This window comes from Leptodactylus fuscus, chromosome 2 (assembly GCF_031893055.1).
Source record: "Leptodactylus fuscus isolate aLepFus1 chromosome 2, aLepFus1.hap2, whole genome shotgun sequence".
NCBI classification, from domain to species: domain Eukaryota; kingdom Metazoa; phylum Chordata; class Amphibia; order Anura; family Leptodactylidae; genus Leptodactylus; species Leptodactylus fuscus.
The window spans coordinates 22,762,642-22,789,122 of record NC_134266.1 but is presented as its reverse complement, the minus strand read 5'-3'; the positions used below and the strand labels follow the sequence as shown (position 1 = coordinate 22,789,122).

General features: G+C 44.1%; 1 protein-coding gene across 2 annotated transcripts in view; it reads right to left on the bottom strand.

Annotated features, from left to right (window-relative positions):
• The window catches only part of LOC142193587 (interleukin-10 receptor subunit beta-like), a 59,522-nt gene that overhangs the window by 22,772 nt on the left and 10,269 nt on the right, over positions 1-26,481 (bottom strand). Inside the window, exons 1-6 of one of the 2 annotated variants that reach the window (XM_075262567.1) lie at positions 18,989-19,124; positions 13,972-14,095; positions 11,950-12,113; positions 11,271-11,431; positions 5,132-5,282; positions 2,603-2,760 (exon numbers count right to left, since the gene is read on the bottom strand). In XM_075262567.1, coding sequence (XP_075118668.1) covers positions 2,603-2,760; positions 5,132-5,282; positions 11,271-11,431; positions 11,950-12,113; positions 13,972-14,095; positions 18,989-19,037 — 807 coding nt within the window. In that variant the 5' untranslated portion in view covers positions 19,038-19,124. Of the gene's footprint in view, positions 1-2,602; positions 2,761-5,131; positions 5,283-11,270; positions 11,432-11,949; positions 12,114-13,971; positions 14,096-18,988; positions 19,125-26,481 lie in introns of those variants that run through there. The other variant, XM_075262569.1, reaches the window with a different exon arrangement.

Genomic DNA, 26,481 nt, shown 5'->3' with positions numbered 1-26,481 from the left:
TCTATCTATCTATCTATCTATCTATCTATCTATCTATCTATCCCCTATCATATCTATCTATCTATCTATCTATCTATCTCCTATCTATCTATCTATCTATCTATCTATCTATCTATCTATCTCCTATCTATCTATCTCCTATCTATCTATCATCTATCTATCTATCTATCTATCTCCTATCTATCATCTATCTATCCATCTATCTATCTAAAAATCTATCTATCTATCTATCTATCTATCTATCTATCTATCTATCTATCTATCTATCTATCCCCTATCATATCTATCTATCTATCTATCTATCCCCTATCATATCTATCTATCTATCTATCTATCTATCTATCTATCTATCTATCTATCTATCTATCTCCTATCTATCTATCTATCTCCTATCTATCTCCTATCTATCTATCTATCTATCTATCTATCTATCTATCTATCTCCTATCTATCTATCTATCTATCTCCTATCTATCTATCTATCTATCTATCTATCTATCTCCTATCTATCTATCTATCTATCTATCTATCTATCTATCTCCTATCTATCTATCTATCTATCTATCTATCTATCTATCTATCTATCTCCTATCTATCTATCTCCTATCTATCTATCTATCTATCTATCTCCTATCTATCTATCTATCTATCTATCTATCTATCTATCTATCTATCTATCATCTATCTATCTATCTATCTATCTATCTATCTCCTATCTATCATCTATCTATCCATCTATCTATCTAAAAATCTATCTATCTATCTATCTATCTATCTATCTATCTATCTATCTATCTATCTCCTATCTATCTATCTATCTCCTATCTATCTATCTATCTATCTATCTATCTATCTATCTATCTATCTATCTATCTCCTATCTATCTATCTTCTATCTCCTATCTATCTATCTATCTATCTATCTATCTATCTATCTATCTATCTATCTATCTATCTATCTATCTATCTATCCCCTATCATATCTATCTATCTATCCCCTATCATATCTATCTATCTATCCCCTATCATATCTATCTATCTATCTATCTATCTATCTATCTATCTATCTATCTATCTATCTATCTATCCCCTATCATATCTATCTATCTATCTATCTATCTATCTATCTATCTATCTATCTATCCCCTATCATATCTATCTATCTATCTATCCCCTATCATATCTATCTATCTATCTATCTATCTATCTATCTATCTATCTATCTATCCCCTATCATATCTATCTATCTATCCCCTATCATATCTATCTATCTATCTATCCCCTATCATATCTATCTATCTATCTATCTATCTATCTATCTATCTATCTATCTATCTATCTATATCATATCTATCTATCGCCTATCTGTCATCTATCTATCTATCTATCTATCTATCTATCTATCTATCTATCTATCTCATATCTATCTATCTATCTCATATCTATCTATCTCATATCTATCTATCTATCTCATATCTATCTATCTCATATCTATCTATCTCATATCTATCTATCTATCTCATATCTATCTATCTATCTCATATCTATCTATCTATCTCATATCTATCTATCTATCTCATATCTATCTATCTATCTATCTATCTATCTATCTATCTATCTATCTATCTATCTATCTCCTATCTATCTATCTATCTATCTCCTATCTATCTATTTCCTATCTATCTATCTATCTATCTATCTATCTATCTATCTATCTATCTATCTATCTATCATCTATCTATCTATGTATCTATCTATCATCTATCTATCTATCTATCTCCTATCTATCTATCTATCTATCTATCTATCTATCATCTATCTATCTATCTATCTATCTATCTATCTATCTATCTCCTATCTATCTATCTATCTATCTCCTATCTATCTATCTATCTATCTATCTATCTATCTATCTATCTATCTATCTATCTATCTATGGTATGATGGCAATGGTCGCCTACGAGGTTCTCCTCTTAATAATGACTACACAGATTGTTGTCTCCATCCTCATGAGTCTCACAATGTATCTTCTCCTACACACAAAGGACAATTTTTTAAGAGTCCAGTACACCATTAGGGTAAGATCACACAGGGTCTCTTGGACCGGAACCTGAGGTGGAGGCCGCCTCAGGTTCCGGTCCAAAATACGGGTAGCTGCGACTGAATGCCAGTACACTGCACCAGCATCCAGTCGCGCACTCCGCTTCAGATTAGGCCCAATGAATAGGCCTAGTTGGGAGGAAGGAGTGTCTTCAGGGCGAATCGTGAGCCGACTGAATGAACATCTCGCTTCTTTTTCCGGGAGCTGGAACAAGCCAGCTCCCATTGAAATCAATGGCGAATACGGCCTCAAAATCCTGACCAAAAAACCATGTGTGAACTTACCCTTAGTATGTTTTGAAATGTGGATGGGATTCAAAAGACCCAAAGGAAAACCCATGCAAATGAAGCAAGAACACGGATGTTGTTCTTAGTTGGATCTCACCCTTTCTGATGAGCCAGTCTGAGCCTCAGAGACATAGGAATACTTTCGAAAAAATTCAGTCCTTTAGGTCAAAAAGTCACTTATAAGAGAGGAGATTAAGTTTAAGGTCATGTACAAACCTCTTTGAGATGCTGTGGTAAGGAATATGATGGAAAGAATATATAGCGTATCATCTTATACGCCTTATATGTGAGAAAGATCAATAGAAGGATAAAAATGGCTGCCAAGGCCATGGATCCGATGAACAGCACGGCTATTTTCCAAGACGGTATCCTGCCTGAAAGTAATGCACAGTGTTAGTATGAGAGCCATGTTATTAAAGGAGAAACTTTCAGAACAGAACCCAAAAAAGTGACCAAGGATATAAAAACCCCATGGCATTGGCCAATGTACTAAATGTACTAAATGTTTTTCCTGGACTGCCCTATAAAAAGGACCGTCACTAAATCTGGAAATCCCAATGACATCCCTCACATGATGGGCGCTGTCACCCTGAGCAGTTTGGTGTATTGTTTATCCAAATCCGTTCAGCTATTCCAAAGATATAAGCCCTTGTAATGTTGATTCAAATTAGATTCTTCTAGCCTAGTAGACCCCAACACTAAAAGGGCTTATATCTTTGGAATGGCTGAACAAGTTTGCATAAACAAAACAGCAAAATGCTCAGGGTGACAGCGCCGATCAGCTGAGGGATGTCATTGGGCTTTTTTGGATCAGGTGATAGGTTCTCTTTAAATATATTCTTATAGCCCTCAGGGACTAACTGCACGGAAGTAAATAATTAAGGAAAAAGTAGACTGGTAGGAATGTTGGATAACTGGTTTTGTGCGCGCAGGTGGACAATATTACAAGACATACAGAGATGAATCATAACCTTCCAGAACATAGGTGGCCACGAATGGTGAACTATCCTCAGAAGAGACAAATGCTCTTAGGGCCAATTTTATAGGAAGCTAGGCCTATCACAATATCAGGCAAACAGGGAATGGCACTGGCGTAAGCAAAGGGATGGCAGTGGTCGCCTGAGCCCATAAACCAGAGGGGCCCATAGGTCATTGTCACTATACCAGAGGAATCACACAAAGATTCTGCATTCTGATCAATCTTCAGCTGAACAATCCACATTGCGAAGCTCTTACTGATGAGCCCCATTGTACCCTAAATGTAAAGCTAAAGCTCTGCTTCAGCTTTCCCCCCATGGTATTGGAGAGGAATTTGATGTGGAGGATAGCTTCATATTCCTTTCCATTTTGCTCTTTGTGAACAGTCCCTAAGGCTCATTAATTGACTTTGATCTCCTTTCTGATCTCAGTCTCTGCATCCTAAACTTATTCTCCCTGCCCCTCTGGTGCACTGGAGTCCGAAGATTTATCATACACAGCCTACCACTGTCAGAAAGCAGAGGATTAACTCTTTCAAGGCAAAAAAATTGCAGTTAGTCAGCAGTGTATGATGAAGGGACAGTGGATGGGAAAGATGGAAAGGTTATATGTACAGACATGTTGTGAAGAAGTCATTATGGTGGTCTGGGCCCAGGTATAGAAGGAAAGGGAAATATAAATACTGCTAAAATGTGCAGATGCGCTGTAACTGATGGTGCAGGGGGGGAGGGGCCCAACCTGAGCTTCTGCACCACGGCCCGTGAGCTCCTGGGGAAGGGGCAACAAATTAGTGGGCACTTGTAACTGGAGCCCTGGACACTGTTCGCAAAGAAAACAAAAAAGCAATGGCATAACTAGGAATGGCGGGGACCCATGGCGAACTTTTTATATGGCCCCCCCTTCCTGACCGACACCGAAGACCTCGACTGAATGACCCCCTGCCGCATTCCTGCGCGCTCTATTATGCCCCATAGTGGACCCAGTACACAGTATTATGCCGCATAATGAACACCCATGAACAATTATTATACTCAGGGGTATGAAAAGACAGCAATAACAGGAATAACTCCAGCCAGTAACGGCCTATTAAGAAAAGGAAAAAAGACGCAGTGGTAGCAGCAGTCGCCGGGCCCCTAATGTCCCGCACCCTGTGGCAGCCGCTACCCCAGTAGTTACGCCACTGAGCCAAGTAATACAATGGAAGTGGAATTTGCTAAAAAAAAGGTTTAAAGAGGTTGTCAGGATAACCCATTTTTTACCTGGGAAGTTAAACAAAACAAACAACAAAACATACTCACCTGTCCCTGATGTCCCCAGTGCTCTGGTGCCTCCCACCATGGTCTGGTCCTGCTGCTCCCAGGTTCTGTTTTGGCAGAAGTCCTTATCACATGTGACCTCTGAGGCCAATCTGTGGGCTAAGTAAAAGTAAAGGAACCTGGACACTGACTGGTGACGTCCCTTGTCCTTTCCTTAGGTTGGCCTCAGTGATAATGTGCAAGCAAGGACTTCCAACAAAACAAGACCCCGGACCCTGATGGGAGACACCGGAGCACAGGGGACAAGTAAGTATGGGCTGTTTTGTTTTGTTTTTTTTACCTTCCCCATCTTCCTACCAAAAACAATTTAACCTAGACAACCCCTTTAAGGACCTAGTGAAAAAACCAAAGGATATGACACATTGTGACTACCCAGTTCTCTCTAACTTGCACAATATAGGTGGCCCCTTGGGCCACAAAATACAGCAGAGACTTCTTTGTATATACTTACCATCTTCTGTGGTTTTCTCGCAGATGACAGAACTGAATTCACCGGCTTTGTCATAGTCAGACACATAAGCCTGAACCTTCACACAATACACGGTCCATGTCTCTAAGCCATGCAGAATTTCTGTATTTTGGGACGTATTTACAACTAAAACCTAGAAAAGCGAAGCAAAAATTAAACCAAGATACAAAATAGATGCAAAAAAAAAAAAAAGGAATTTTTTACAGGTTAAAATTCAGCACCAAAATTAATCAGACAATGTCCTGAGGCCAGGATGGGCCCGAAAACAAAGGATTATGTAGATAATCTTGTTTCCCTTAGTCCTAACAGCGGCACAATGTGGGGTATTTCGTGCCCCTGTGTGCTGGTAGGACAGGCGGAATTTTAATTAGCCATGTATTAATTTCACATGGCTTGTTCCCTTTAAGAGGGCACAGATACCTCCCCCCTGTGCGTAAATAACAAGTAATAATACATACATTCCAAAATAAACAACAATAGGGGGGGAATCCTTGTGCCGCTGTTAGGACTAAGGGAAACAAGATTATCTACATAATCCTTTGTTCCCTGTCGTCCCTACCAGCGGCACAATGTGGGGAAATAGCAAGTAATCCCCATAAGGGTGGGAGATTAAACACAAGCAGAATGTAATACAGTACGCCCGAAGGCAGTAGCTTCTGAGCCATACCGATCAAGTCGGTAGTGCTTCACAAAAGTCAATTCTGAAGACCAGGATGCTGCTGCACAAATCTGGTCCAAGGTGAGAGCCTTGACCTCTGCCCAAGAGGTCGATACTGCCCGCGTCGAATGGGCCCTTAGGACGGTCGGCGGAGGTAAGTTCTGACTCACAAACGCCAACTTGATTGCTTCCTTCACCCAGCGAGAGATGGTGGCCTTAGAAGCCTTGCGGCCTTTATGGCCCCCTACATAATTTATTAACAAGTTCTCAGATCTCCTGAAAGCGCGTGTGCACTGAAGGTAAATCTGCAGGTTCCGGACTAAATCTAGGGTATGCCACTTCTCCTCCTCAGGGGAAGTGGGCACGGGAAAAAAGGTTGGCAAGCAAATGAGCTGACTCACATTCGCCCTAGAAGAAACTTTCGGCCTGAATCCTGGCAGAAATCTCAACTGAACACGGTCTTCAAAGAAGGCAATGTAAGGAGCTTCCGATGAGAGTGCTTGAAGCTCCCCTACCCTTTTTGCCGAGGTGATAGTGAGGAGAAAAGATACCTTATAGGTCAGCCACTTTAGATCCACCTCCTCCAGAGGTTCGAATGGAGCAACACAAAGTGCCGTTAGGACCTTGCTGAGGTCCCATTGGTGGACAGGAGCAGAAACTGCTGGTCTCAGCCTAGTTGCCCCTTTGATAAAGGCGCTCACTAAAGGATCCTGAGACAACCGCCTCCCCAGATAGGCGGACAAAGCGGCTACATGTACCTTCAGGGTAGAAGCTGCAAGCCCTCTGTCTAGGCCGTCCTGAAGGAAATCCAGGATCGCCCTCACAGGGGGATCGGAGGAGTCCACTTCGTGTTCCGTGCACCAAGCCTGGAAAATATTACCGATCCTACGGTAATTCTTATTGGTCGAGGTGGCTCTGGCGCTGGCTAAAGTCCTTAGGACGCCTTGAGACAGTCCTCTATTCCTTAATAGGGACTGGTCAACCTCCAGGCTGTCAGATTGAATCTCCTCAGATCGTGGTGTCTCAGCTCTCCTTGTGTCACCAGATCTGGGAGGGGGGGAAGCCTCCAATACCTGCCTTGACTCATCCACATGAGCTGGGCAAACCAAGTCCTTTTCGGCCAGAAAGGGATTATGGCAATTCCCGAGACTTGGTCCTGTCTGATTTTCATCAATACCTTGGGTATGATGGAAACTGGAGGGAAGATGTATATCAGCCTGAACCTCCATGGGATGGACAGGGCATCCACTGCCAAGGCATTGTCCTCCTGGTACAGAGAGCAGAAGGTTTCCACCTTGGCGTTGAGTCGGGTTGCCATGAGGTCGACATCCGGAAGGCCCCATGTTTGGACAATCTGATGGAATATGTCTTGATTGAGAGACCATTCTCCTGATACAGGGATACCCCGACTCAACTGATCCGCTACTATGTTCAGGGAGCCCTTGATGTGAACAGCGGATAGGTGGGTCAGATTCTTCTCTGCCCACGTGAAGATCAAGTTCGCCTCTTTCAGTAGGGCTGGAACCCTGGTGCCGCCCTGTTTGTTCAAGTATATTACCGTCGTCATATTGTCTGACCGGACCTTGACTGCCTTCCCTTCGAGAAAGGGGGCGAAGTACTTCAGCGCCAGATAAACTGCTTTTAGCTCCTTCAGGTTGGAGGTTCCTACCTCTGGATTCCTCCACAGACCCTGGACAGTCCTGCCATCCAGGTGGGCTCCCCATCCCGAATGGGACGCATCTGTTGTCAACAGGGTCCAACGAGGTTGAACCGAGGACCTTCCGTCTTTCAGGTGTCTCCACCATCTGAGGGAAAGACGGGTACCGGGAGAAAGGCAGATCTTCCTGTGCAGTCCCCGTGGAGATCCGTTCCAGGCTCTCAACACTTCCATCTGAAGGGGACGCAAGTGCCATAAAGCCCAAGGGACCGCCTTGGCTGAAGAAGACATCAGGCCTAGGACCCGCATGGCGGTGCGAATGGTGATCCATCGGGACCTGAGAAGGCCCCGAACCGAAGCTTCTATTTTTGCTCGCCTTGGACGAGATAGGAAAATCTGCATGCTCTGGGAATCCAGAACAAACCCCAGGAATTTCTTCCGGGTGGATGGCACTATTTCTGACTTCTCCCAATTGATCAGCCAACCTAACTCCTGGAGGAAGGCGATGGCTATCTGGAGGTGGTGATGGAGAATTGAAGTAGACTGAGCTTTTATAAGCCAGTCGTCGAGGTAGGGAACCACGAAAAGGCCTTGAAGTCTGAGAGCGGCGGCAACTGGTGCGACCATCTTGGTGAATACATACGGAGCTGACGATATGCCGAATGGCAGAGCAGTGAACTGTAGGTGCTCTCTGTGACCAGCCATAAGAACGGCTATACGTAGATATTTCCTGTGTGGCGGGAAGATGGGGATATGTAAGTAGGCATCCTTTAGGTCCAGGGTGACCATGACCTCGTCGCGCAATAGGAAACTGGTTACTGAGTCTATGGACTCCATCCTGAAAGGTTTTTCCTTTATGAAGAGGTTGAGGAACCGAAGATCTATAATCATCCGCCACCCTCCTGTGGACTTTGGAACCAAGAACACGGGTGAATAAACTCCTTGACCCACTTCGGGAGGAGGGACCCTTTCCAGGGCCCCCTTTGAGAGATATTCTGCGACGGAAGCCTCCAGGCAGTCTTGTTGTAGGGCTGGTAAGACCCGCGTAGTGATGAAACGATCCACCGGAGGATGGGAGAACTCTATTGCGTATCCTCGCTGAACAACTTGAAGGACCCATGGGTCCAGAATGTGAAGATGCCATGCCACAAGGAAATTCGAAAGGCGCCCTCCTACGGGAGAGCTGGTCACAGAGAGCGGCGTCTCCTCAAAACCCCTTCTTCTTAGGGTCCTCCTTGGGGATCCCGCGACCCGCCCCCTTCGGACGGTATCTGGGGCGTCTCTGGCTTCCCTGTTGAGGCCTGTATTGAGACGTGGAGCCTCGACCCCTAGAAGGGGGAGGCCTTCTTTCTCTGGTTGCTTGTGGTAGTGATCTCCCTCTACCATCAGCCAATCCCTCCATCAGATCGTCCAGCCCTTGGCCGAAAACCTTTCCAGGTTGAAAGGGGAGGGAACACAAAGAAAACTTGGAGGCGACATCAGCCCGCCAAGGTTTGAGCCACAAGGGCCTCCTGGCGGCGGTATTGAGGGCCATGGCCTTGGAAGCCAGCTTCACCTGCTGTCTTGCCGATTCTCTCAGGAAATCCGTAGCGAGACGGATCTCCCCCATGGATGCCAGGATGTCGTCCCTGTTAACCCCGGAGTCGATATCCCGTTCCAGGCGGTCCAGCCGGGCTTGAAGCTTATCAGCTACTTCCGTTGAGGCGATGCCCACCGTCACCTGGGCTGAAGCAGACGAATACGCCTTCTTGAGCGTTGAATCCACTCTCCTATCAAGCAAATCCTGAAGATTTGACCCGTCATCGATGGGCACGACAGTGCGACGGGAAAGCTTAGAGATGGCTAAATCCACCTTGGGTGGCGGACCCCAGCGATCCAGTTGGGAGGGATCAATCGGATATACTGCTTTGAAAGCTCTGGTGGTGACGTAAGCCTTCTCCGGCTGCTTCCATTCTTGTTCCATTAGGCTGGCCATGGAGGCGTCCACTTGGAAAACCCTCCGCTTCCCAGAGGTGGACGCAGAGGCTTCCCCCTCGCCAACCTGGTCCCACGACCGGATGGCCTTCAGCAGTCTATTAGTCTTCTCCCGATGGAAAATTGGTCTGCTGGTACAGGAGGACTGATCGTCCGATGATATGGACACATCCTCCACCTGGAGGCGCTCCAGGGAGGGCAGTGAAGCAGAACGCCTTTCCACGCGCTGCTTCTTGGTGAGCTGAGCCAGTGAAGTACGGATATCCTTTAAAGAATCATCCTGCAAAAAACACAAGGATACTTAGAAGCCGGGGGGACCCTTCCCCTCTTTGCGGCAACCGTACTCACCATGTACTCCTTGACCCATGCTACCATATCACTGGTAACGGGTTCCTCCCGCAGAGGTCCCCTGCATTGCTGGCAGCGTGACCAGTCATAGCCTAAAGGCAAAACAATGACATTCAGGATACTCCCACCATTGGGAGAATTAGCAGACGAAAAAACCGCACCTACCATCAGGTAGTGGAACGTCACAATCAATGCAAGCCAGGTGTCTCCTTTTAGAAGACCTCTTCCGTCTCACTTGATCCCCGGGAGGGGTAGAAGAGGAAGACATGACAAATAGAAACTAGTTTTCAGCGATACCTAAGCATGGAATATGAAACATCAGAGGAGTACATTCAAGGAACCATATGAGGAGACTCACCCAGCTTCTGTAGACCACTTACCAACCTTCAGCAGAGTTTGCAGTAGAATAAATGCAGTTTTGAAGCGGAAACCACAAGCCACAGCGCAGAAACCAGCTAGGGATTAGACTAGCAGGCAATGAGGGATGCAACCTGCCTCCTTTTACAGCCCCATATCCGGAAGGGGCGTGGCCTTAGTCAAAAGAGCTCCGTTCCTTTTGCCCTTCATAAGACTCCTAGCCCTTCAAGTCACGCTCCCCCCTTGAGCCAACTACTTTGGCACGTACCTTAAGCTCCTGAGGACCTCCAGTGTCCAACGCTGCTGTTCGCGTGGTCCCGGAGCGGCGAAAGCCAAAAACCGGAAGTTGCCGGTGTTACATTACCAAACGACTGGCCGGAACCCTCCTACGCAGAGGAAAGGTTCCGCGAAACCGGAAGTTCCCCTCATGGAGCCGCGCGAACACGCCGACTGGCTGCGCGCGGCTCCCAAAGCCCAGCAGGACTGGATGCCGGGGAAAGGTAGAAGGATCGCGTGAGGGAGGTGGGTAAAATAGGTAACCTTAATCTTACCTATTATCTTTGCAGGACCGACACAGAAGTCCAAAGGGGCAGAGTGCATCATTGAAGACACCTGAACAGGTCTGAACAGGTAAGTACCTGAAACTTCTTCTTTACTCTTTCTCTTTAGGAGGACACAGAGTCCTCCCCACCTGTCCGATCCTTTACACAGGACAGAAAAAAACGCACAGGGGGGAGGTATCTGTGCCCTCTTAAAGGGAACAAGCCATGTGAAATTAATACATGGCTAATTAAAATTCCGCCTGTCCTACCAGCACACAGGGGCAAGAAATACCCCACATTGTGCCGCTGGTAGGGACGACAGGGAACAACAGGTAAACTTCTATGGTGGAGTGTTGTGGGCATGCTCTGTGACCTGTGCAGGGAGGAGGAGCTAAACTGCGTGACCATCACCTATTGTGATTGGTGGATCCTGTGTTATAGAGGTGTTAGCTTTCATTGTAATCCCACCTTCTGATAATAATGAGATGACTGCACCAATAATACAGCTGAGCAGTCACTACCGGCGGTGACTACATTGAATACAATCCCAGCATGGTTATAGAGGATTAATCACACATTACTTACATGTGCAGGCTCAGACTCCTTCCAGTACAGCACCTTGTAGATAAACTCCCCATATTTCTCCTTTAGTGACCCCTTATCAAACCCTACAAAGGGCCCAACGAAACTGACATCCAGATATCCCGACCTGGAGGAGACTGACACTTCTGGAGGCCCGATAATGGCTGGATGGAAAACAGATATATCAATAGAATATTCTAGAATGGTAGATTATCTATCTGTAGAACAAAAAGTACCAGCTGCACTCAAAAGTTACACACCTATGATCCAAACTAAATGAAAAACAGGGCTTCGAGGTGTATACTGAAGATGCTGCAGCGCTCATACAGCGGGGTCCTCAGTGTCAGACCCTTGCTGGTTTATATTGATCACTTCTCCTAAGGTTACGCCATCAATTATATTGCCAGGAAAACTGTTGAATGAGACCCAGATCATAACTGAATGCCTTATGTATGCAGTGTATAGGGCAGTATTATCTGGACAGTATATGGCGGTATTATGTTTGCTAAAATATCAGAAACACTGCACTGTGCATATAAAGGGGGCTGCTTTGCTTTTTTCCTAGGGCCCCCTATTTGCTATCAGACTGGCTCAGGAGAGGCGATTCCATCATTTATCAGCTATGAGTCAGGTTAAGGGGCGGCTATCTGGGCGGATGTATAATAAACAGTTAGTCACTTACTCTGTATATTAGGATCAAAAAGAAGGGTCACCCAGTCAGATTCAGTACCATTTTGCTGTGAACTGACCCGCACATAAGACCTGTATGTAATACTGGAGGCCTCGCACCGCTGCTCACGGGTTATACATATAGTCTTATAGTGATATGTGGTAGAGCTGACATCCCTGGAAAACAAGGACATATTCACATTATGTGCAGTATCCAGAGGCAAAAGTAACATACAGGACACAGGGGGTGAAACCATTATATCTAATAGATAATGTCATAGTAGATATTATATATTTAATAGAAGATTAGCAAAGAAGTACATGCAAATAATACTGAGATAGATAGATAGATAGATAGATAGATAGATAGATAGATAGATAGATAGGAGATAGATAGATAGGAGATAGATAGATAGATAGGAGATAGATAGATAGATAGATAGATAGATAGATAGATAGATAGATAGATAGATAGGAGATAGATAGATAGATAGATAGACAGATAGGAGATAGATAGATAGATAGATAGATAGATAGATAGATAGATAGGAGATGATAGATAGATAGATAGATAGATAGATAGATAGATAGATAGGAGATAGATAGATAGGAGATAGATACATAGATAGATAGGAGATAGATAGGAGATAGATAGATAGATAGATAGATAGATAGATAGATAGATAGATAGATAGATAGACAGATAGGAGATAGATAGATAGATAGATAGACAGATAGGATATAGATAGATAGATAGATAGATAGATAGATAGATAGATAGATTTTTATATTTATTATTAATTATTATTATTATTATTATTATTATTTATATAGCAGTATTAATTCCATGGTGCTTTATATTTGGGGTTTTACATACGATACACAAAATATACAGGTAAATATAATACTAACAGCGATCGGCTGACACAGTGGGGTAGAGGGCCCTGCCCGCGAGGGCTTACAGTCTATGGATAGATAGATAGATAGATAGATAGATAATAAATGGGTAGATAGATCGCCTCCCAACCCTGCCCCCTCCCACCCGCCCTTTTTTTTTCCCTTCTTTCTCTCTCTCTCCTTCTACTCTTCTAATTTTACCCTCACTGGTTCCTCCGGGGATCCTCCCTGGTGGTTCTGTGTCCTTAGGTGTTTATTGTTTACATTTGTGTTATCTTGTTTTGTCTAATCTGTCTTATTTGTTTCCTTACATCTTTGGGCGATTGTTGGCCCTGATGTTTGTTCTTGCCTGTTTATAAAAATTGCCAATAAAATTTAGAATTCTAAAAGATAGATATGAGATAGATAGATAGATAGATAGATAGATAGATAGATAGGAGATAGATAGATAGATAGATAGATAGATAGATAGATAGATATGAGATAGATAGATAGGAGATAGATAGGAGATAGATAGATAGATAGATAGATAGATAGATAGATAGATAGATAGATAGATAGGAGATAGATAGGAGATAGATAGATAGATAGATAGATAGATAGATAGATAGATAGATGATAGATAGATAGATATGAGATAGATAGATAGATAGATAGATAGATAGATAGATAGATAGATGATAGATAGATAGATAGGAGATAGATAGATAGATAGATAGATAGATAGATAGATAGATAGGAGATAGATAGATAGATAGATAGATAGATGATAGATAGATAGATATGAGATAGATAGATAGATAGATAGATAGATAGATAGATGATAGATAGATAGATAGATAGATAGATAGGAGATAGATAGATAGATAGATAGATAGATAGATAGATAGATAGATAGATAGATAGGAGATAGATAGGAGATAGATAGATAGATAGATAGATAGATAGATAGGAGATAGATAGATAGATAGATAGGAGATAGATAGATAGATAGATAGATAGATAGATAGATAGATAGATAGATAGATAGATAGATAGGAGATAGATAGATAGATGATATGAGATAGATGATAAATAGATATACGGTAGATAGATGATAGATAAATAGATGACAGACAGAAACTACAAGGTCACCTACATTCTATACTGTACGGTGTAGGTCACGTCACCAGTCAGGTCAGCCGGCCGACTCCATCGCAAAGTATTCCTGAAGTTGAAGGAATCCATGGTGACATTAATGGGAGCTGGAGGAGCCCCGGAGCCTGTCATACAAACATATTATGTATTACTTATCAAAAATACAATGGATTTATACCCAAAATGTATCAAAATGTGCTAAATGTCTCAGAATGGTGTACATGGAATAATATATTTGGTGAAACTCTACAAGATACGTTAAACAGTTTCATCTTCCTTAACCCTTTCATGATCGGATTAGTTTATAGAAATATTTTGTGCAAAGAAATTGCTGCATTTTAGGACTTGTCTTAGTCTCATGTCCTTTTCCATTAGGCTTTTCAAAACTGTCAAAGAAAGTGCAAAGGCAACCAAATATACACTACTACCTATATACATAGTGACCACCAGGGGCATTACTAAGCCATGCCTGACGAATGGAATATTGGAAGAGTCAGCCTTGGTGGGGGCCACCTAAAACTACAAGTTAGTTGGGGCCACTGTGGTGAAAAGGGCCACTGTGGAGCATATTATACTGTGTGTGGGTCACTGTGAAGTATATTATACTGTGTGCGGGCCACTGTGAAGCATATTATACTGTGTGTGGGCCACTGTGAAGCATATTATAATGTGTGGGGTCCACTGTGGAGCATATTGTCCTGTGTGGGGGCCACTGTGGAGTATATTATATTGTGTGTGCGGGGGGGGGGCACTGTGGAGCATATTATACTGTGTGGGGCCACCATGGAGCATATTGTACTGTGGGGGGAACACTGAGAAGTGTATTATACTGTGTGGGGCCACTATGGAGCATATTACACTGTGTGGGGCCACCATGGAGCACATTGTACTGGGGGGGGACCACTGAGAAGTGTATTATACTGTGTGAGGCCACTGTGGAGCATATTATACTGTGTTGGGACCCCTTCACTTTTCACACCAGACTCCATCAGCCAAGCACTATTATTACAGGCACATGGTGATTATAACACAGATGCTGTCCAATGTCTTTAGGGGGCGTTCACACTACCGTTGGATCCTGTCAGCAGTGTCCGTACAAGATTTTAGCAATGGACACTAGCTGGTTCTTCTGAAATTTCCATTCATTTCAATGAGATTTTATGTTGTGTCCGTTTACACCCTTGTCCATTTTTTCAAGCAGACAAAAAATCCTACGTGCAGGACTTTTCTGTCTGTTTGAAAAAACGGACAGCAAGTGTCCATTATTTTTTTAACATTGAAGTCTATGGGCAACGGACTTATAACAGACAGTAACTGATAGCCATCAGTTACTGTCCCTTTGTGTCTGTTATGATAGGCATCCGTTTTTTTTTTTTGTTTTTTGTTTTTTTTTAAACAGACACCTTATGAACGGAATCCAACTTAGTTATGCCACTGCTCACAATTTTTTTTTTCTGCCAACTAAGGGTGCCAGGGCTCTTTTTTATTATTGGAAGACCTGATGTTTTTATTAGAGCCATTTAATCGCTTTTTATAACTTTTTTTTGTGGTGGACAGACCCATGCCGGGCACCGACACGTGTGCCATAACACAGGCAGATGTTACAGAGGAATGAAGCCTATGAGTGACTGCTGTAAAAAGGCATATAAGGCATGTACGTCTATACCGTAGGTTCAATGAAGCTGAGCTGCAATACCAGACCCAACCTTTGAACAGGTGTGGCACTGTTTTTGGAAGTAAGCAGCCATGTTTTTCAAACCCTATAGTTATCCCCTAAGTCAGCTCTTGTTTTGCTGAGGCGTAAACTATATCATCTTATCGCTGTTGTTTACTTGCCCTTCATGATCCGTGTGAACTGAGTCTGACAACACAAGCTATGCAGGAATGTCTCCGTAGCCATAACCATCACACTTTACTTCCCACAGGGACAAAGGTTAACCAATAACTATGATTTTTGCACTGGTGTAACTATGGGGGTCACATCTATGATAGGGACAAGAAGCCGCGTTCAACTTGAATCTGATAACTCGCTGCACGGTGATAACTTGGAACAAAAGTCATTAAAAGCTACGGAAAAAAATCAGGTTAAAGCGATTAGCGACTGCTTACGTAATGTGTGAAATGTCACATTGAATGTGGCAACAATTGTATATGAGGACTTGTTTTTTGCTGGATAAGTTATGTTTTTATTATTACTAATTTGGAATATATATATATATATATATATATATATATATATATATATATATATATATGTGATTTTATGTGGGGGTAACCTGAGGGGGGGGGGTATGAAATGGTGGGGGCAAGAATTTCTGGGGGCAACCTATTGTACACAAATATTGTATGGGGCTTCTAGGGAGCTATTACACTTTGTGAGAGCCCCTGAGGAGCATTATACTACGTGGGGGGCCATTGAGGGAGCATTATCATTTGTGCAGGTCAGGTATTTCTATGTGGTAGTGATGGGGGTCCACTTATGAAATCTTTGCACTGGGACCACCAATTTATTAAAACAGCTCTGAGTTTTATATGTGTTTTTTTTTTTTTTTTTTAAATAAGTGGACGTCTACATGTCCGGTATAGACCTCTGAAGATTACTAATGCCTTGGTTCCTGGAAAAACCACATCCATTACGTATGCACAGGAAGCATTGTGTCGTCGTCATTACTACTGGTGAATGTTTTTTGCTGTTTTTTTACTAAATTAGTTTTTGGTTTTGATAAACCTCATTGATAATTGAAGTAGATGGGATATTTAGGAAATCTACTCCGTACCTCTGGGTTACTGCAATGTAGCTTGAAAGAGATGAAAACCTCTCAAGATAAAAGATACGGGACTATCTATGGGGTGACGCGGCAGGGCTCTTACAGCTGGAGGTTACGTCTCTTTCTTAGGGCGGGTTCACACCTGCGCCCGAACTACGTTTTCAGGTTTCCGACAAACCTGGCAGACAGTGTCCGGCCGTGAGTGCCTGTGAGCGTTTTGTGCTCACCGTGGCGAAATGTTTTTGTTTTTTTTTAACCGGACACAACGTCGGACGTGCAGGACAAAAAAAAAACAAAACAGTTTCGCAGCAGAGAGCACAAAACGCTCACGGCCGGACACTTTCCAAACCCATTCAAATGAATGGTTTTGAAAAATGACTACAGGTTTCCATCTTCTGGGACAGTTTCGCTTTTAGACAAATTTAATAAATCTGCCCCATTGTCCTCTATGACCCCCTGATGACACCCAACCAGATGTGAGGGAACACGAAGCTCTATTAGGAAATTCAGACCCTCGTTTCTGCATCGCAAGGCCTTAGAATCCGGGCTCCACCTGTAAACATGTATATTATGTCACTAGGACATGCCAAAAGTTTGCTGAAATGACTATCTATGAAGAGCGGTATTTTTAACGCCAGTCTCCATACCCTCAGTGCCAGCGGAGGGTGCGCCGTATCTGTGCCAAGGCAACGCTGTGCCTGGTATTAAATATAGGCCGGCACACAACACCCAACCTCATTTATGCCGTTTTTTAGGCATAAATTATGATAAATCAGCGTGGGCGGCGGCCTCACCCCATACACACCCCATGCCCACACTCTCTTGTCGGGAAAGCAGCATAGATTATACAAAAATACCACTTGCGGCAATTTATGTCGTAACTGGTTTTTAAAATCTATTTTGATCCTAGAAAATGGGCGTAAAATTATAACAAAAGAATTTAACTCTTTCTTGTCGTTCTTTTTTTAAAAAAAATTCATATCTGTTTCTAGGAAAGCTAGGTTAGCGGGTACGTGCAGCTTTTCTAGAGACGAAAATGGCGATTTCAACGTATGTAGGTAGGGTATAGACGGGGATAGTAATTTGGGGGGTTGTAGTTTGCCTGATTGTTGGGGTGTCCCTAGTACTGGTTTTACACCGTGGCCAGGGGGTTTCATGTTCAAGGTTAATTTTAAGAAGACCACCTCTTGTTAAACAGGGCAATACATTTGTTAGGGGTACTCCGGCCATAAGAAGTTACCTCTTATCTACAGAATAGGGCCCGACTTGATGATCAGTAGGAGTCTGACTAGTGGGGCACCCACTGATCGGTGGTTGTAAAGGGACTTCACTGCTTCCAATCAATATGGCTACTGATGACAGAGTACAGGTAGCCCAATGGATCGGAGGAGTGCATTATCAAAAACCGCCTCCGTTCAACCTTGAGTGCCAAATTCTTCATTATGCTTCGTTCTCACTTGCGCCCAGTGTCCGGTGTGTGCATTGCGCCAGGTTTCCATCTTCAGCCCCGGTGAAACTGGACAGGGTACGGAAACCCCCAGGTCATCTTTAAAACCCATTCACTTGAATGGGTTTGTAAAGGTGACCGCCGGTGTTCGCCTACTGCCTGCCTGACACAAAGTCCTGCATGTACCATACAAGTTTCGCCGGGGCTGAAGACGGAAACCCGGCGGAATGCACACACCAGACACCAGGCGCAAGTGTGAACGCCCCCTCTGATTGGCAGAGGTCTCAGCAGTAAGTTCCTTAAATTGGGGTGTAACTTGGTGTCAGAATCCCCCTTTAATACAATCTTAAACCTAGCCTACACCGGCAGAATTTTTTAAAAATTATAATTTTTTTGCTTTTTCTATCATTTCACAAACCTAATAATAAACAATGTAATAACCAAGGTCGAAGCTGCACCAAATGTATCACAATTTCGCATACTTTATGGTTAACTTAGCGCACTTTACAACTCTTACCAACTTTTAGAAACTTGCGAAAGCATCAAAAGTACATAATCAATATGCCACACAACATAAATATTCATTTTTAGCGCTATTTGTCGCATATTTTCCTGCATTTCTCTTAGTAACTCCCTCTTTATGCTCATGTAAGGTGGACGAGGCTGAAATCTAGTGCATTTCCTACAAAGGGACAGCCCGTCATATGTCCCCTGTAGCCACCGCATGACTGAAGCGCAGTCTACGTGACAGGTAATGCGCCCTCATGTAGGTGCGTGCCATGTAGTAATAATAATCAACTTACCAGGGATCCAGCAGCAGATAAAGATAAGGAGCCCATAGTAATAATCCATGGTGTGGGGTCCAGCGGGCGGCCAGGGTGTCACATTATGGATTAACACCCTTCGTCATGACACTCGTTGACTTCCTCATTTTTCAGCTATGGGGAATGTACACAGTTACAGGAAAATACTACAAAGCAAGTCATAAGAGGGAGGAGACTGCTGACGGCTGCTGCAAGCTCCTGTGCAAGCAGCCCACAGGTTGTGCAAGCCTAGGCGAGAGCATGGAGAAGTCTCATAGTGATATATAGCCATCCTGGACAAAGAGGTCCTTGCACGTGTTTGGGTTCTTCCTACTTTCCAGCAAGGTCTACGTGCGATAGAGGCAGAACCTACGACTGCTATGAGGCCATTAGAGAGAAAGGGACACGGACCTTTTTGGTTTCACCCTCTTGGGGTACACAACCAATGCAAGAGCCATAGCTAGTAGGGATGAGCTTGAGATTTCAGGATCGATTCTAAAATCCAACTTCCCATCATTTTCCAGCCGATCACGATCGTGAAAATTTACTCTATCGCCAATCGGAATCAGATTTATTTCGATCCCAATCGCTCAACCTTAGTCAATGCTTCTCTATGGGAAAAGTCACTTTTAGGGTTGAGCTGATCTTGAGATTTCAAAAATCCGATTTCCAATAATTTTCCCGCCGATCGTGAAATTTGCTCGATCGCCGATCGGAATCCGATCTTTTCCGATCCCAATTGCTCAACCCTAATAGCTAGACTTTCTTTCACCCAGGGCAAAGATTCGGTGCAATACCCTAAACCCTGTGTCTAAATGTCCTGGCCGAGACAAACTGGTTTGTTGTCACCGCCACTGGCACTGAGCAGCTGGAGCACATGCCCTGTAAAGGTGGCAGCCATACAATACTGAGCAAAGGTTTTAGGCAGGTGCGGGGAAAATTCTGCAAGGTAAGAAAGTTTTCAGAAATAGAAGGGTTAATAGTGTACTTTTCTCAATTAACAAACTGAAGCAAATGTAAATCCCATCAATATTTGGTGTGACCTTTGCTCTTTCCCTTCCATCAGTTCTTCTCGGTACTTGCAGACAGTTTTTGGCAGGACTCGGCAGGGAGGTTGTTCCCGCCATCTTGGAGAACTAAGCTCAGATCTTCTGTGGATGTTGCTTGCTCCAGTCTGTCTGTCTCTTCATGTCATCCTAGACAGACTGGATGATGTTGAGATCAGGGTTATATCTGTGAGGGCCATATCATCACTTCCAGGACGCCAAAGGGCAAAGGTCGCATCAAATATTGATGGGATTTATATTTCTCTTTTCATTTTGATAATTGCCAATTATAAACTATAAACCCTTCTATTTCTTAATGCATTCGTACATTGCAGCATTTTTGTCCATGCCTGTCTAAAACTTATGCACAGTACTGTACACATAAGATAGAACTAGGTTGATAGTTGACCTACTATTGAACAAATAATCACCTGGTTAAAGACTACAGGGCATACACATCTGCAGTCCATATCGGCTGGTACAGACTGGCCATACATATTTAATGATACCGAGTTAAAGGCAAAGAATTTTTCTGGGAATGTCCCTTAAAGGTCAGATTGTAGGTGGACAATTTTATGGTGACATAAGCTCTACTGTCCGGCTACGGGACAAACTCTTGAAACACAGTTGACGTCTTTCATGGCAGTGTGTCATCAGTCCCAGAAGAAGATGTCCCGAAGAATATGGACTCAGAAGTGATGAGGAGACCTAGGAAATCTCAAAGTCTCTACTTTACAATAGACTAAAATAACATGACATGAAAAAAGTTACGACAGTAGGACAGACGTAGAGAGACCATATACATGATATAGCTGATGGACAAACACGGATATCTGCAGAATCGGACTGAGGTTCTTTGGGCCCACCAGATAACATTACTCTAGGTCAGGGGTGAACCTGGGCTTTCTGCCACCTGAAGCGGACATCAGAAAGCCGCCCCCCCCCAGGAGGGGCAGAGCTGAGAGGGCGGGGTCACAAGAAAGGGGCGGGTCGAGCGGAAAGGGGCAGGGCCGAGCAGAGCGAGCGGCATTCGCAGGCAGAGAGCAGGCAGGGAGAGGACCTGCTCTCTGCCTGAGTGTGAGGGGCGGCCACTGGAGCAGCGCTGCGTCCAGCAGGGCCGCCCCAATACACCGCTCGCTTCCCGTGTCAGGCTGCAGAAACGGTGACGATAAGCCAGTCCAGGACAGCTTGTCCTGGACTGGCTTAGGTCAGCAAAAATGCCGCCCTCCCCAGGGGCCCCGGCATAGCGCCGCCTGAAGCGGTCACTTCAGGTCGCCTCATGGGAGGTGCGGCGCTGCTCTAGGTCCACACTCCAACAATCCCTAGGAAATAGATCATAGTATCCTTCAATTATGGGTGTCCTCAGCCGGACTACTATTGTGTTAGTGGTTCGACCTACTAGACCAGGGGTAGGCAACCTTTTCTGTTCGGCGTGCCGATTTAAATTAAAAAATCAAAGATGAGGTCCTCGGAGTGCCGGGCAATAATTGTAAAGCTGACGACACCTACACTAAAGTCATATAGCACAAACCACAACATAGGGGTGCTGTCATACTGCGCTCCCAGCCACATGCTCTTACCACTATTTGCCTGGATACACATGTTCTTTTCCTTTAGAAGCAATGTAAGTACATGTGTAACCCACAATTAGTGGTAATGTATGTGACTGGGAGCAGAGTGAGGTCATACCTGTAAAGATCTGACACACAATGTATCTGTATGCTCCATCCAGTCCTTGGCCGTTAGTAACTTCAGTTTTCTGTAAGGGAGCGTTCACACTACCGTCGGTGTCCGACAGCTAGTGTCCGCTGCTAATGTCCGTTCAAAATCTTGTGCGGATATTAGTATTGGACTCTAGCTGTGTCCGTGACATTTTGCATTGATTTAAACGGACACCGGGTGCGTTCTTTTACTGTCCGTGCCTGTCCTTAACCGTCCGTTCACAAAGATGTCCGACTTTTCAAGCGGACAGCAAAACCCGACATGTAGGTTTTTCTGTCCGCTTGAAAAGTCGGACATCTTTGGGAACGGACACTTAAGGACACCCACGGACAGTAAACGAACGCACCCGATGTCCACTTAAATCAATGCAAAATGTCACAGACACAGCTAGTGTCCGATGCTAATGTCTGCACAAGATTCTGAACGGACATTAGCAGCGGACACTAGCTGTCGGACACCGACGGTAGTGTGAACGCTCCCTAAGTGAAACGCAGATTAATTTGTCACTTTTAGTTCCTGGCGGTGCAGTAACAGCAAAACCCCAGCCAGGAATTAATGGGTGTCACACTTTCAACAAAGTGGCCGCACTGGTGCCCAGGAACTGGATTTGGCTATAATTGCATCTAGTTACAGTGTCACCACCCAATAGAATCACCCTAAGGCCGAGGCCACACATTACAAAAATGCAGCTTTTTTATTGCAGATTTGGCTGCGGTTTTCTTTCCGTCAAAGCCAAGAATGGCTAGAAAACGAATGGGAAATATATAGGAAGCTTCTTATATGTCTCCCTCCTGCTCAATCTACTCCTGGCTTCGGCTCAAAAAAAACAGCAAAATCTGCAACGAAAAAAAGCTGTTTCTGCAACGTGGGGCTTTAGCCTAAGGCCTCCACGTTGTTGGAACACAGCTTTTTTTGTTACATATTTTGCTGTGTTTTTCTGAGCCTAAACCAGGAGTGGATTGAGCAGAAGGGAAACGTATAAGAAGATCCCTATATATTTCCCACTCCTTCTGTAGCCATTTTTAGCTTTGGTTGAAATAAACCGCATCAAAATCTGCAACAAAAATGCTGCATTTCTGCAATGTGGGGCCTCAGCCTTAGGCCTCCTGCATACAAATGGCACACGTGGTTTTCACTGACCTATACATTTAAAATGAATTGACAAGGCTGCAAATGCAGACAGATATAGGGGATGTATAGGACAGATATAGGTGATGTATAGGACAGATATAGGGGATGTATAGGACAGATATAGGGGATGTATAGGACAGATATAGGGGATGTATAGGACAGATATAGGGTAGGTATAGGACAGATATAGGGGATGTATAGGACAGATATAGGGGATGTATAGGACACATATAGGGGATGTATAGGACAGATATAGGGTAGGTATAGGACAGATATAGGGGATGTATAGGACAGATATAGGGGATGTATAGGACACATATAGGGGATGTATAGGACAGATATAGGGGATGTATAGGACAGATATAGGGGATGTATAGGACACATATAGGGGATGTATAGGGCACATATAGGACCTGCTCCATAGTTTTCAGCTCTTCAATTTGGCCCAGATACAGAGCCACAAAAAGAATGGCTGTATATATGGGTGAATTGAAATATATAGGTCTGTACTTTATCCGCAGTTGTAGATAAAGAGTCTGGTCATGTGCATTGCAGGTTACAACTCAATGTGCCTCATATTAATAGCAGTTAACCCCATCATGTCCCTCACATTAACCCCCTGTGTGCTTTACATAAGGGACACTGATATGTGAGACATATGGAGGTAATAAGTGAACATCTTCAGTATAAAGGTCCTTCATTAGTACCCCCATATGTCTCACATATCAGTAACCCTTATGTGAGCCACACAGGGTTAATGTGAGGGACATGATGGGGTTAACGGTTATTAATGTGAGGCACATGGACTAAATTAATAACCCCAAATGCCTGAGAGTAATAGGAATAGTCAGTAACACACACGTACCTGGTGTTGTGTTTACTTTCACTTTGCTTCCTCTCCTCCTCTCCTCCTCAGGGCTGCAGACGGCAGGAGCTCCTCCTCACATGTAGCAGCAGGTCCAGGGAACCCTTATCCTGTGCAGTGAGAGGCTCACCTGTGATTGGTGGGCAGGGAGAGAAGGGGGCGTGTCCTAGACAGCAGCTGTACCAGAGCACTGAAGGGACGCTCTCTCTCTCAATTTTAATGTGAAGTCTAAGGCTGGCGCGCGCACGCACGCACGCACGCACGCACGCACGCACACGCACACACACACACCTGTTTAACCCATTGATTTCAATGTGTAGTGCGCGTAAGCTGGCACCCATTGAAGTCAATGGGATCTGTTTTGAAGCACCTCACTCTGACACGTGTTTACATGTCAGAATGAGCGGCGCGTTACTCTGTGGAAACGGAGCCTTAACCAAACACAAACCTTACACTGGCCTTATACATTGTATATAGACATAACCCACCAATTCCAAGGGGCCCCGCTGGCTAATATGCTTGGGGCCTCCTGACTCTCCCCCAACATAAGATGATTTCAAAGGTGAAATGTTATAGATTTATCTGAATGCCGGAACTGCATGCAAATATAGTGACCTCTGGTAGAAGAGACAGTTTGCAGATATGTAAATGAACCTTATTATAGTTGTGCAGAATCAGATTTGCATATGAAAATGAATCCGACATTCATGATACAAAATAACATGGCAATGACGGACACATACTGTACATAGATAGATAGATGATTAAAGGGGTATTTTAGCAGGGTGGCAAAGTCTAACAAACATAAATTCCACCATTTTTCAGGCCACAATGTTCCAGAATTTGCTGGGATTGTTACCAAAAATTGAGACAGCCCCACCAAATTCTAGACAGATCATAAGTATACAATCCCTCCTCTAGCACCACTATTGCTGAAGGATAGTGCAATAAGTAAGCATTATGTAACCGCGGCGTGTTACAGTAAGTTGACACAATAGAATAAAAAACTGGGAGTGACATTTTATACAGCTTTATTATTACATAAGGGTTAAGAAACACAATTAAAAAAAACCCCCAAAAAAACAAGACGCCCCCTGGTGTAATTCAATTACACTACCAGAGTCAAGTAGAAGCAGACAGGACACTACAGAAGAGACTCTCTTTGGCAGCTGTGCCACTCATTGGAGGTTATCGCCTTCTAGATTTGCTGCCCTGAGGGATACTATGGTCTATATTATAGGTGTTGTTGGAGGGTGGGCCTCCAAAATCGAATTCCAATATTTTGTTCCCCGAGCCACTTACTGTAGTTCTGACTTTCACCTTGTGACTTGGTCTCCATCATGCTGGATAAAGCATTGGTCATCACTAGAGATGAGCGAGTAGTGAAATATTCGAGATTCAATATTCGTTTCAAGTAGAGCCTCAATATTCAACTACTTGATCGAATATCGAATCTCATTATAGTCTATGGGAAAAATGCTCGTTTCAGGGGGAACCATTAAAGGAGAGTCACCAAGTCCATGAGTAGCAGGAGGAGAGTGTTGAGGAGCAGCAAAGTGCAGTTAAAGCGCATGGACCCCATAGACCAGGGGTGTTCACACTTTTTCAGCATGTGAGCTACTTCCTAAACTGATTAAGGCAAAAGTTCTACTACCCACTTCTTGTGGGCGGTGCCAGGGCGGGTCTGTGGGCGGGGCCGGCATGGGCCTGCGGGCAGGGTGGGGCGTGTCTGTGTGCGGGGCCGGCTTGTGGGCAGGGTCGACGCGGAGCGTGACAGCAGGAGACAGCGGCGTTCTGTGGCCGCCCAGGGATCCCCGGTGTCTGCTTTTTCACAGCGCAGGCTGAGAGTTATCTCTGGACACTGTAAGGCTGGGGCTGTGGCAGCCCCACCTGCCAGTGTCCGGAGATGACTCTCAGCCTGCGCTGTGAAGAAGCAGCCCCCCCGGCTCCCTCCATCCCTAAGAGTGGGGAGCGCGTCATCCCCCGGAGCTGCTGCTGCCCGGCCTGCAAGTGTTCGGAGTGCTTGTTCACAGCGCAGGCTGAGAGTCGACTCTCAGCCTGCACTGTGAACAAGCAGACACCGGGGATCCCTGGATGCATCCCGCGATCGACCCATACGACCTTCGCGATCGACCGGTAGATCGCGATCAATGTATTGGGTCCATGTATTTGGGAAGGGGGGGTCTATGACCAGCCGCAATAATAATGTATAGAATCTCCCATAAAATAGTGAAAAAAACGCAGCAGCTGCTGCATTTCCCCCCTCGGCTTAAACTTGAGTCAATAAGTTTTCCCAGTTTTTTTGTGGTAAAATTAGGGGCCTCGGCTTATATTCGGGTCGGCATATACTCAAGTATATACAGTATATTGTAGTTACAATCCAGAGGGACATGAGTGGTTTATCCCCCCCCACCCACCACAAAGAATGATGGGACTGTGGTCCGCCTTGCCTTCTTTGCCTCTTCCCCTTTACCTTGCCCACCCCAATTGCTTCTCCTTTTTACGTCAATTTAGAAGATGTTTTAGTTTATTTTTATACCTTTGTTTTTTTTTCTGAAAATGTTAATATACTCAAGATTGAAAAAAAGAAGACCCAAGTTCTATCATCTATAGATCATTCTGTTGCACTCTTGGTGTATGTTCATTTTTTGCTTTGTTCTTTATTCCGTTGTTTTCCTGTTTTAGTAAACTGTGGAGAAAAAAAAAAGTTACTCCTCTGATGTGTAGAT